Source organism: Carica papaya, chromosome 5 (assembly GCF_054855325.1).
Source record: "Carica papaya isolate Zhongbai chromosome 5, ASM5485532v1, whole genome shotgun sequence".
Taxonomy (NCBI): Eukaryota; Viridiplantae; Streptophyta; class Magnoliopsida; order Brassicales; family Caricaceae; genus Carica; species Carica papaya.
In genome coordinates, this window is record NC_142313.1 from 5368859 (window position 1) to 5381739 (window position 12881).

Sequence of the window (12881 nt, forward strand, 5' to 3'; positions counted from 1 at the left end):
ATATCTTGAACTTCAGGTCATTTGTCTCTTTATAATTTAATTATGTATCTTAATTTTAATGACTTAATTGGAATTTCTGTTTAATTAACCACACACTTTTAACATTTTTATTATTTGATAACCGATAAATCATTTATTGGTAATTACTCACATTTGTAAATTTCAAGTCATATACTCAATTTCTTTATAGCTTATGAAAAAATGATTATATGTTAATAATAACAATGTAAAACGAAATGTTCATTAAACTAATTTTTATTATTTTATGATGAATTTTTTTTTTATTAACAGATAAAAAATCTTTCTTACAGATGAATTCAATAGATTTATTTTCTATTAAACATTTATGCACTTGTTATTACAACATCAGCTATACAAGTGATAAATTTTGTTGATTGGGTTCTAATAGATAATAATAGTTTTTTTTTTTTTAATACTGTATAAAAGGATATGAAATATCAATATTTCCTGGTGTATTCTCTTTTGTTATTAATTTTGATTTGATTTGAACGTTGGGCTGTTCTTCTCCATAAACACCTTTAATACTTTAATGATTATGTCTTTTTTCTGTTCAGAAGATCAGAAAACCGTAAGTAGAAAGAAAATAATGATAATAAAAATCAAATAATATCATATCTCTAACAGTTCAATGTATATTTTTTATGAGGTTGTTAGAACTATTTATAAAAATTATCACATTAAGTTTTGATATCTGACATTCTTTACAATTGGTTTTTAAATATCTTTTGTTATAATTTGCTATATAATATTTTAATTTGTTTTAAAAAATTAGTTTTTTTTTTGTTGCTATTTTATAATGACAAAATTAAAATTATTAGATTATACTTTGATGTTTTAAAAAATAGTTCTAAAAAATATTTTTAATTAATTAAATAAATTAATAACAATAAAAACTATGTATAGTATTATTATTAATTTGTTTATCATTAAATTATTTTTAAAATATACAAATATGAATTAAATATTTTAGTTTTTCTGTTAAAAAATAAAAAAACAAACTAAATATTTTAAATAAATAGAAAACGATAAATAATAACTGATAATAAAAAAATATTAAGAATTAATTATAATAAGTACCACACAGAGAGTAATTAAAAATTTTTGCACTACGATATATTTATATCAAGTTTATAATTTTGTTAACTTACTGGTCAAGTCCTCCGTACTAAGAGTCAGTGAGAGGTTGTTCTTAGGTTCGAAAAGTAAAAAAGAAAAAGAAAATGATTTTTTTTTTTGGTCTTTACATTAAATTCAATATATTTGTATTGCACATATGAGATAATTGCAATATCTTTTAGTTTAGTAATTATAGAAGAATTGAGTTAGTTTTTGCACGCCAAAGACTAAAAAATTAACAAAGAAAAATTTGAAGTTCCAACGATAATTTACAAATCAATGCCCATTCACCAAATGAATTGAACTTAATGATTTAAATTGGAATCCGTCCATCTATCCAGACAAGGCGGGAGCGGAAGTAAAAACTCTTTTTGGATGACACGCCAAAACAAATAACGGACACAGACGTGTAATTAAAGCAGACCAGGGGAAATAGTAATTCATTGAATGCAGGAAAGCAGTGCTCTTCTACTCTCTTCTCTCTCTCTCTCTCTCTCTCTCTCTCTCTCTCTCTCTCTCTCTCTCTCTTTCTCCACCTAGTCTTCAATGGTTTTCTATTGAATTCATTTTCACCTTTTGTAATTTTCTTCTTTTCTTCCAATATCGTGGGGCATTGCCAATCCATTATCCAACATCGGTAGGGACATTTTGAAGCTGAAAATATCCATCGATTCGAATTCAACGCCTTTAGATAGAGTGAGAAACACACAGGTAATCGTGTGATAGAGAATATATATTATATTTATATAAGTGGCCGCTTCGTAATTACCGGTCGTTTTTGTTTCTTGTCGCATCTGATCTCCAAAAGTTTCCATTTCCTTCTCGTCTCTTTCTTTGCTTCTTCAATCTGCAATTTATCTGTATTACCTCTTTCCTCTTTTTTTGTTGTAACTGTGTTTGTGATCTGTGTTAATATATGGCTCTGTGTGGTAATTGTGTGTTTATTTGGGGGATTTTTTGGAAATTCGGGGTTTCTTAAGGAATTTCTGTTTGGATTCTAGGAAAATGGGGTTGATTTCCGGGATATTTTTGGGGACGGTGTTCGGGATCGCGTTGATGGCAGGGTGGCGGCGTATGATGAGGTACCGGAGCACTAAGCGAGTCGCCAAGGTATGATTATTTTTAAGAGTTTCTTTTGGTTGATTTTGGAGTTTTTATTTTGTTTTGATGGATAAACTGGAAATTTGGACTCGGTTTTGTAATGAGCTATGTGCTGTACTTGTTGGCATGTGGTTTTTTGAAATCATTGATAGCGCATAATTGTAAGTCAGCCACGAAATATACATCAGTCTTCACATGAAGTTGCTTATGGATTTGGAGAAGTCCTTGTTATAAGATTGATATGATGTGGCGGAGATGAAAGAAACATGTTATAATTTGAGCCTGTCAAATGAATATTACAACATATGATATATAGTTGATATTTCAAACTGTTCCTGTGTATCAACTTCTTGAATCTTGAATAGTTATATGTACTCTAATTGCATGTGTTTTCCCCTGACAGGCTGTTGATATTAAACTCTTAGGGTCCCTCAGCCGAGATGATTTGAAGAAAATCTGTGGTGATAATTTTCCTGAATGGATATCTTTTCCGGTCTATGAGCAGGTTTTTAAGCTTGTTTTTGTACATTTGTACTGTCAACAATATGGTTGTACTATGTCCGTATTCCTATAGTGTAATTATCTGTTACAGGAATTACAGAGTTCTTATTTTAGCAGCATAAACTTTGACAAAAATCAGAAACCTCTTATCTTCTTAATCAAAATTAAAAACTTTAGGAGGTCAGAAAGGTAGGTTACAGAGTGTCTTGCTTCTCAACGTCAGTTTCTTACCAGCACTGAACTGTAATTTGTCTTATATTTTGTTTGGCTTCTATAGGTTAAATGGTTGAACAAACTTTTGAACAAATTATGGCCATTTGTTGCTGAGGTAAGCTTGCTTTTATGTCATATTATATCCTATATTTACCAGTAAGCTGCATATTATATTTCACGTTATTTGCAGATTGTGCATTGGTTAGAATGTAGTTAATTTTGAAGTTCTTTTAGTCAATTAAAAATTAGAGTGGAAATTATATTCTCTTAAATGTGAGTGAGAGGTTATTCCACTGAAAGCTAGGCAAAAAGGGAACCTTGTTGACATCTTGTTTAGTGATGATATTTTTTGGAATATCCATTTCCAGGAAGATTGTTTCTGAACCACAAAGTGATGGTAACATTTACTTATGTTATATGATTAATATATTACCAGTTAGTTTTTTTCCCTCTTTCTTTCATCTTGTCCATCACCTTCAAGAAATGAGATGTATGGATGCAAAATAAGAAACTTGAAATTAAAACAAGAAAGAAGAAGATATAATAAAGGATAACAAGAACAAGAAAGGCTTTGTTTGATACTTTTTATTTTTTAAATATATATATCTATATGTGTGTGCTTATTCATTAAAGTATGTAAGAGTTGCACATATTGTGGAATAACAAACAAAATATATTTCTAAAAACAATAGTTTCTAGCTCTATTAGTATTTTACTATCATTCTCTTCAATGTTAACTAATTTGTATAGTTTTGTGAGTGAAGTGCCTATAAATTTAGAAAATGAAAACTAGAAAATGTTTATGTACTAAATGGAGCCTAAATTTCAGGGCTCCAATGGTGCATACGTGCTTTGCCCCCTTTAAATCTCAACATTGAGTTTGTTATCTATTTTCATTCTTAGGCAGCAACGATGGTGATCAAGGAATCCGTTGAACCTCTACTGGAAGAGTACAGACCTCCAGGAATTACTTCATTAAAGTTTAGCAAATTGTCTCTAGGCAATGTAGCACCAAAGATTGAAGGTATGTCTCTATATGAAATTCTTGCACTTCCTTTCTTTCTCTTTCTCCCTCTGCATGTTCTAATCCTCTATTTTATTCCATGGATGATCAGCAAACTTAGACAACAACTCCACTAAGTTGGATATCCTCACTCTAGAAGTCTGTGTTTATTAGAAGAAGTTAGTATGATAATGAAGCTTTTCATTGAAATACATCTTCCAAGTTCCCGAAGTGTGACACCTCATACTGTTAAATACAGATATGCTATATACATGTATCAAACCAGTGTAAAATTTATCTCAAGCTATGATATCCTGTGAAATCTACTGCTGATAAATGGAGGCCCTTACTGCATTTAATGGCTCCATATAATCCCTGGCAGTGGATCTGTTGCAAGGACCATACTATGTTTCTTCTGTTAATTTTGCAGCGCAAGTGAATTTCTTGTTTTGTTTTCGTCTAGTTTTAATGTGATAATTCTACTTTCATAATTGCATTAACTTTACTAGAGTCGAGGGTGTGAAAGTTTTATTACCAGCATGGATCTTGTTATTGCAAAAATTAAGCTGCTAATCACGGGAGCACTAGGTAGTTTATATTTTTCGAACTTAATTTTGTGGTTCATTTGCATTCTGTAACTCATGTATTTCTCAAGCATGCGCACAGTCATAATTACTTATTCATTCAGGTATTCGTGTTCAAAGTCTTAAGGAAGGTCAAATCACTATGGATATTGACTTCCGGTGGGGTGGTGATCCAAGCATCATTTTAGGTGTTGAAGCAGCCCTTGTTGCTTCAATACCGATCCAGGTTTGTACATCAAGAATCTGTAGGTTTTTAATTTGTAATAAAACATCCACTTAGGTTGTCTTAATGTATCAACTTATTCCCATTTGATTCCTATCATTAAGGTATTGCTGGTTTAGCATTGACATTTTGCTGTATTGTACAGTTGAAGGATCTACAAGTTTTCACTGTTGTTCGTGTTATTTTCCAACTTGCTGAAGAGATTCCTTGTATTTCTGCTGTTGTTGTTGCTCTACTTTCTGAGGTAAAATTGAAAATGTTTTTGAATTGCATGCAAAGACACTGTGGTTAAAAATTTTAGAAATATTTAAGGGAAGGGAGAGAAGTCTAATACTATATGCAAGTCGATCAGGAAACAAAGAAAACAAGTTTTATCTTTCTATATTCACCCAATTTTTACTATGCCGATCATATTGCCTGACTGAGCATAATGGAAGTGCAAGGATATAGCAACTGTGATTTTCTTATGACAGGGATATTGAATTTTAATTGCGTCAAGAAGCAAGCTGCTCCATGATATTAATATCTTCTCTTTTCTTGCTGTTGATCTTGAACCAGCCAAAGCCAAGGATAGATTACACTCTAAAGGCTGTTGGTGGAAGCTTAACAGCTATTCCTGGCATATCTGATATGATTGATGTATGTTTTGTTCTTGATATATGCTGTTCATGTTCTTGTTTGATTTGGAGTTCTTGCTAATTTCCAATTATCTTTCTGATCCCACTTGGTAGGATACTGTCAATTCAATTGTCACTGATATGCTCCAGTGGCCTCATAGGATTGTTGTCCCACTTGGTGGTATACCTGTGGATACAAGGTAATTTTGACATTCAAGGCATTTGTCGTATATGCAATATTTTTTACTCCATATACTTTACAAGTTCAATATGGTTGAAAACTAACAGTTTTTCCTCATGGCCCTTTAATTGGTTTCTACATACTACATCAGTAGATGCACAAATTTTTAAGACTTCAAGATTCAACTATTACAAATAGTCCAATTTAAGAATAGTTATATTCTTGTGTCTTGATAATTTCAACACTCCTAATTTCCTAATTTCTTATGCAGTGAACTGGAGCTTAAACCTCAGGGGAAACTTACTTTGACTGTTGTAAAAGCAAATGACTTGAAGAACATGGAAATGATTGGAAAATCTGATCCTTACGTTGTGGTTCATATTCGGCCATTGTTCAAGGTCAAGACGAAGGTGGTTGAAAACAACCTGAATCCCATCTGGAATCAAACATTTGATCTAATTGTAGAGGACAAGGAGACCCAATCACTTATTCTCGAGGTTCTAATTTGCTTATACTGTAATTATTTTTGGTTATGCTGCACCTTATTGTGAATATGGCACTTCCACACTAGCCATGGAAAACTCAGAGTTTATGAATTATAGCAATTTGGCATAATAACCCTGCCGTATGTTTGGTTCTCATTTTTCAAAAATGATGCTTGGACAATTATAGTTAAAAGGGGGATTTAAGACAATTTTCTGTAACTAGTGCCAGAAATTTGTGATGATGAATTTACTTTTAACTTCTGCCAGATGGAATCTTCATTTCTGGTGCTGCACAAATATGGAACATGATACTGACAATGGTATTGGCGTCAGATTTGTACCCAACACTTGTTATGCATGTTGAACATTAGATCATCTATAACTAGATTTTGTGATATATGAATGATAATATGAACATAACATGAAAATTCTTAGGCTAGAAATTCAACTTTTTGTGCTAAGTTGCTGTCTTTGTTTTTTTAAGTACGCTATTGTCTTAGCTTCCTGATAAGCTTATTTTAATTTTATTATTGTTGTCTCAATATCAAACAAATCCAAGAACCTATGTTCAACTTTGGACTTTTTTTTTATCCATCCCTGTATCTTTGAATATTGTCGGGTGTTTATATATTAATGGTTTAGCACCTTTGGAGGTTAACAACAAATTTAACTGTAAAATTTATGCCAAGTCTTAGGATTCCAATTAGTTCAATTAAGCTTTTATTTTAAACCATCAATTAAACTTTATAGATATACCTTTCTAAATATTACATATCTCTGAGTTTACTTCCCTTAACCCTCAGGTATTTTGCATGACATGTTAGATGGCATATCTGTATGTGAAGCTAAGCTGCAACATTCCAATTTCCAAGTCTGAAGCCAGCATGTTCTTGTTTTTTATTCTTGTTTTACAGGATTGATTGTATTAACCAGGGCATTATTCTTTAAACAGGTTTTTGATCAGGACATTGGTCAAGATAAGAGGTTGGGAATAGCAAAATTGCCTTTGATTGATCTAGAGTCTGAGGCTACAAAGGAGATTGATTTGAGACTGCTATCATCACTTGATACATTGAAGGTAAAAGATAAGAAGGACAGAGGAACTTTAACAATCAAGGTAGGTGCTTCATTGCTTTATTTTTTCTTTCAATTATGATTATTTAATACAGGATATCGGGCTTTAATAATTGCTGTTAGTTTTCTTGATAATTGAGTCATTATTTTCTATTGTTGATCGCATACTTTTTGTCCTTGTAATGTCATGTTTCCTATTTATTTTTATGTCAAATATAGTTCCCAAATAATTCTACTTAACCATCTCTGATACCTCCGGTGCCTTTTCAAAATTTTTTATCCTTGTTATTCTTACTTAAATCTATTGTATTGGCTGATTATGAAGTTATGTTTTGATTGTATGTTCAGGCACTGTATCATGAATTTAACAAGGAGGAGCAGTTGGCAGCTCTAGAAGAAGAGAAGAGGATTCTTGAGGAAAGAAAGAAACTAAAGGAGGCAGGAGTCCTTGGAAGCACAATGGATGCACTTGATGGAGCTGTTGGAATGGTGGGAAGTGGTATTGCTGGTGGAGTTGGGCTTGTGGGAACTGGAATTGGTGCTGGAGTTGGGCTTGTTGGATCTGGTATCAACTCTGGAGTAGGAATTGTGGGGAGTGGGCTCGGAGCTGTTGGCAGCAGCTTGAGCAAAGCCGGGAAATTCATGGGCAGGACCATAACCGGTCATTCCAGTAAAAACAGCGGGTCTTCAACTCCAGTCAACAGTGTCCAAGAAAATGGCGGTACAAAGCCACTTTAGCTTGTTTTTTATTGTGTGAATTCTGTCTTTCGTTTGTAGTCACTCTTTCAACTTTTATTCAACATTGTCCTCTCAATTCCTTTCTCTAGCATGCTCAAATAGTTAAAATTTGGTGTCAGAAAATTTGGCAGTTCAAGATGTTGGGTTCCTGTACCATTTGTGCTTTGTAATAACAACTTTAATAGATGTACAAAGTCCATAGTTGATATTTTGGTAATTCTGATTCTGTCAGAGAAACAGCTGCTATGAATTTCAGAAACCCATCTGGGTCATTTAGTTAACTTCTGGGTCATTTAGTAAACTTCTGGGACAGAGAAATTTGGATCCTAACTTATTATCATTATATTGAAAAGCTCTTACATTAATAAATGAGAACTCCTTTTAATAAAAACAAATAACTAGAAAGGATCCATGTAATCCAATTAACTAATCCATGTAATCTAATTAGCTAAGTTATACAACGAAAAAAAAATTCTAATTAAGAAATACTAAACAATAAGCATCCTAACAAGTGACTTCAACTGCAAATTTATTGACTGGTGCATCCACACAACTGGGCGATCCAAACCAGTCCTGAGAAACTTGAAGAGAGCAAGACTCCTTTCCAACACATTGAGATTCAACAATGGCGACACCATCTGTAACACTGTCACAACTAGCCTTCTCAAATGCTCCACAAACACCTTGTGGATTCCCGAAACTTGCAAACCGAACTCCAGAAATCGGTCGACCGTGACATGACAACCCAACCGTGTTACCTTCAGACACAGTACCACAAGCTGACCCGACCACGACGGTCTGAAAATTTACTAGCCAAGGATTCCCACTAAATTCTTCGAATAAGACAATTGTATTCACATCTTTGTCGAGGAACGAGCGAGGTACGTGGTAATATCTTTGAGTTGGTTGACCGCAATTAGATGCACACTTGTCTCCATCGTACGAACCACGGTAATCACAAACATCATTGCTGCAACCTTCTTCGTCCGCAATGAAGCTTGGCCAGTATCGGCCAATGCTGTGTCCATTGATCCAAGCTTCGCCTTTGCCCAGTCCTTGTAAATCTACAACTACTGGGTCTGTTCCCAGAGGAGCTTTAAAGCTAGCCTGATGATGATACATCATATATGTATATATATATATATGAGGAGAAAAATAACAAAATGATATAAAATAATTTTATGTATTATGTATTATTACCTTGTACCAAGTCATATTTCTATTGACAGGAACATTTTGTGATGACCATTTGACATTTTTACAATCTGGGTTGAAAATTTCATTGTTCATGCCATTCAAACCAATCTTGTAACTCCACTTGTTAGAAGACAAATCTTTGATAATTGTTTCATCTCCCTTGCGACCAACAATTTCAACAGGCCCAGGCACACCAGCTTGTGTCAAATCGAACATTGGACCATAATTCTATACTCGTAATTAAACGAATTAGTTAGTTTAATTTTGAAAATTATAAAATTAATAGTAATTAGTGTTTGGTACCTGAAAACCAACAGTGGCACTAAGGAGGGCGATCTTATTAAGTCCAAGAGATAATTTAACTTCCTTCTCAAACACATAGTTGAATACATTATATTTGCCCCATTGAGAACCTGCAAAATCAAAGTTAATTAATTCAACCAATACATAAATTTTTTTAATTCTATGTATCAAGAAATCTAATAATGTCCTAAAAATTGATAATTTACTTACCAAGATATTTTCCATTAACGTAGGCATGAAGAATTTGGCCACTGCCATTGACGCGGAGTGTCATGTTGTCACTCCAAACCGGATCATCATTCCCAAGTTTTACACTGTTTAAAATAATTTAAAGAATAATTACGCATACTAAAGTTATGTGAAACTATAGATTTGGCAAGAAAATAAAAATACACACACACCTTGTCATATACCACAAATAGTCACTGGTATCATTAGCCATTTCTTTTTGATCGACAATTTGTTGAGCAACAACTTGACCCTTGCCTCGAACAATAGTATCATGAGTCATCTCGGACCTCCACATCCATTCAAGACTACTTGGATACGCTTCATTAGGTTTCTTAACCATCACAGATGTTTGAACATTCACCTGAAATACATGTAATTTAATTACGTATTTTTACAAAAATTATATATTTTAAAAGTACAAGTAATTTAAAGAAAATTACCTTTGCGGTATTGAAGGCTACAGTTTTGCAGTCAGTAAGAATGCTAACAGACCATGCAGGAACAACATAATCAACATCTCGGAAGTTGACTGTTGCATCGCTGCTCTCATTTGCATTTCCCAGAAAGCAACTCGAGGCTTCTTCGGTGGCATAAGTAGTGGCCTGTAAATTTTTATATCTTATAAGTAATTACAATTCTTTTGGAGAAATTTTTTTTAAAACGAAAAAAAAAAAACTTACAGTGACAGAGGATCCGAAATCCAAAGTGGAGATATTTCCATAAGTCAAAGTTTTCTCCATTGACTTCAACACAGAATGAAGTTGCTTCAAGTGGCCCCACTTGGGTTGGTTCAAGTTACCTATTGGCAACATAATTAAGTTAAAAGACAGAAAATTACCGTATTCATCAGACAGTAAAAGAAAAGAAAATTACCGTATTCATCAAGAGGTGCATTGTAATCGTATGAAGTAGTGATGTACGGACCGCCAGCAGTTCTACCGAAATTGGTACCACCGTGATACTAAAAGAATAATTAAAAATAAATATTTAGAATTGAGCTTATAGTTTGAAATAAATAAGTAAATTTATTTTTATAAATCCAATTACCATGTAGTAATTTTGGAAGGTTCCACCGGTTTGGAAAAATCTTGCAACAGAATAGGCAAGATCCTCAGCAGTTCTAAATGGGTCTTTCCCGCCCCAGCTTTTAAACCTGATAAAATACCCATAATTTTGATTAATTAATTAATTAATCAGAAATCTTGTATAATTAACGAGATTATATATATATATATATATATATATTTTTTTTAATAAAAAAAACTCACCAGCCTGTCCAGTTTTCTGTCCACATTTTAGGGCTGGTGGGATTCTTTGGAGTGTATGAATCACAATAAAAGCCATTGCATGTCTCTATCTGTTGATTAATAATCAAATTAGAAATTTATAATCATTAATAATTTTATAAGTAAACATATATACATATATATATAATAGAGGAAGAAATTACCATAGACTCTGGAGCATCGGTTTGTTGGCACATTAACCATGGAACTCCAATGTGAAGGGAGTCAGCCATATTTGCACACCAGTCAATGTAAACTTTGCCAGCATCTCCATAAGAAGACATCACATTCCCATATTCATTCTCAATCTGAAAACAAATTATTAATATTATCATTACGCAGTTTTTTATACTCACAAAAAAAGTTTGAATGATAAAAAAAATTTGTAAACATATATAAATATAGCGTACATATATATATATATATATATATATATATATATATACCTGGGCTAAAATAACGGGTCCTCCTTGTGATGCAAACAACTTCTCTTTTTTAAGCATATCAACTATCAAAGTTGTAAAATTCTGCATCTCATTCTGAAAATATTGCATTAAATAAAGAATTAGAGACAATTAATGAATAATAAAAGTATAAGATACAAGTAAAGCAAGTGATGAGATGATGAGTTTACCATGTACACATTGTTTGCTGTTCGAAACTGAATTCCAGGCATGTTGTGCAACCAAACAGGAAACCCTCTGTTGATAACCGCAAACAAATATCCCAGATTACACCATACGTACGTACAGTAAAATAAACTAGCTAAGGTTTAAAGAAGATACCCATAATTCCATTCAGCACAAACATAAGGACCAATCCGGACAACTGAATAAAGTCCTTCTTGTTGAATCGTTTTGATAAATCTCACTAAATCAAGATCGCCATCGAAGTTATATTGACGGCGCTGGGGTTCATGGACATTCCAGAACACGTATGTCTCGATAGCATCGAGTCCGCCTTCTTTTGCTTTCTTTATCAAATCTGGCCACATCTGCAAATACAATTTAAATTACATACGTTAAGTTTATTTACGTTATGATCAATTAAAACAAATAAAAATAAAATACCAATTACCTGTGCAGTGCTTCTTGGATAGTGAATCGACCCAGATAATAAAATTTTACGTCGACCGTCGATCGTGATGGCTCTTCCATCGTGAGCAACTTGAATGCCGTTAACACAAACAATGGAAAAAAGAAGAATCAAACATAAAGTTTTGAGAAGCGACATCTTTTGCTGCGTTGATAAAAAGCTATTGTTCTTATGGTAATAGTGCCCTAAAACCCTCGTTATTTATAGAAATAATTCTAAAGAAATCGAGATAAAAACGAATTTAACTTCTTAAAAATTCAAATCCGACTTGATATCTTCTTAACTACATTATACTTATCAGAGTCGGATTACAGTTCATCTTAATATTTTTTTTTCCAAAGTTTTTCTTTTTTTTTTCGAAAAGATAATTACTCTAATTAGAGTTTATCTATCAACCAACTTACTTCACACATATTAATGGGTGAAAAAAGGTAACTACATTCAAACTGAATATTCTTGCACTTAATGGGTATCTTACGCAGGGGTTGAACTCCTTTCTTTGAGTGTCACTGAACGAATCCGATAATCGCTGCCGTGCAACCCTTCTTCTAATGACTCTTAACTAAGAAACCCCGAACTATATCCAGCTCGAGGATGAAATTCTTTAGTAACTTTAACTAAGAAAAGGAAAGGAGTGGAATGCCCTCTTAAGGCCTTCTTTTTCTCTATTTCCTCTTTGAGTAGGCGCTGCAGAAGGAGTCCTTTCATTCTTAAAGCAGAAAAGACGTATATCATCATGACCCTTTTCTCCTTTCCTTTCTCTGTGTCCGGTCTGTTGTGCGTTTTTCTTTCTTCAAGGCTTACCGGGAGCTCAGGGGCATCAGATTGTACCCAATGAATTTTATCTAAAAATTTTATTGATTATATATATATATATATTTAAAAAAAAATCCAAAATAGAGCGGCAGGCCT

At 33.0% G+C, this 12881-nt stretch overlaps 2 protein-coding genes across 3 annotated transcripts; one reads left to right on the forward strand and one right to left on the reverse strand.

Moving 5' to 3' along the window:
* Nucleotides 1-1576: 1576 nt before the first annotated feature.
* On the forward strand, nt 1577-8138 carry NTMC2T4 (Calcium-dependent lipid-binding (CaLB domain) family protein). Of its 2 annotated transcripts, none has more exons than XM_022048653.2 (12): nt 1577-1848; nt 2139-2247; nt 2642-2743; nt 3017-3067; nt 3856-3976; nt 4644-4765; nt 4908-5006; nt 5321-5401; nt 5494-5579; nt 5832-6057; nt 6998-7162; nt 7468-8138. In XM_022048653.2, exons 2-12 carry the CDS (start codon nt 2143-2145, stop codon nt 7855-7857), a joined length of 1548 nt encoding a protein of 515 aa, XP_021904345.2. In that variant the 5' UTR covers nt 1577-1848; nt 2139-2142; the 3' UTR covers nt 7858-8138. The 2 variants fall into 2 exon arrangements, with proteins under 2 accessions (XP_021904345.2, XP_021904344.2); XM_022048652.2 differs by lacking the exon at nt 1577-1848 and adding an exon at nt 1862-1997.
* Nucleotides 8139-8241: 103 nt separating this feature from the next.
* LOC110819522 (beta-galactosidase-like) lies at nt 8242-12400 on the reverse strand. The gene is made up of 15 exons (XM_022048759.2): nt 11952-12400; nt 11660-11868; nt 11509-11575; nt 11321-11413; nt 11039-11182; nt 10857-10945; nt 10636-10741; nt 10462-10549; nt 10269-10387; nt 10029-10190; nt 9759-9949; nt 9568-9671; nt 9358-9467; nt 9058-9282; nt 8242-8964 (listed from the first exon to the last, which is right to left on the reverse strand). The coding sequence occupies exons 1-15, from the start codon at nt 12105-12107 to the stop codon at nt 8362-8364; spliced, it is 2466 nt and encodes an 821-aa protein (XP_021904451.2). The 5' UTR covers nt 12108-12400; the 3' UTR covers nt 8242-8361.
* Nucleotides 12401-12881: the final 481 nt, after the last annotated feature.

What these genes read in the sequence shown, in the direction of transcription:
- NTMC2T4 (XM_022048653.2), top strand. Translation starts at nt 2,143, where the DNA reads ATGGGGTTGATTTCCGGGATATTTTTGGGGACGGTGTTCGGGATCGCG. An exon ending in CTTTTCCGGTCTATGAGCAG is followed by an intron (nt 2,744 to 3,016) that starts GTTTTTAAGCTT and finishes TGGCTTCTATAG; the next exon opens with GTTAAATGGTTGAACAAACT. An exon ending in GCATATCTGATATGATTGAT is followed by an intron (nt 5,402 to 5,493) that starts GTATGTTTTGTT and finishes CCCACTTGGTAG; the next exon opens with GATACTGTCAATTCAATTGT.
- LOC110819522 (XM_022048759.2), bottom strand. Translation starts at nt 12,107, where the DNA reads ATGTCGCTTCTCAAAACTTTATGTTTGATTCTTCTTTTTTCCATTGTT. An exon ending in TAGCCTTCAATACCGCAAAG is followed by an intron (nt 9,950 to 10,028) that starts GTAATTTTCTTT and finishes CATGTATTTCAG; the next exon opens with GTGAATGTTCAAACATCTGT. An exon ending in GAAATATGACTTGGTACAAG is followed by an intron (nt 8,965 to 9,057) that starts GTAATAATACAT and finishes TATCATCATCAG; the next exon opens with GCTAGCTTTAAAGCTCCTCT.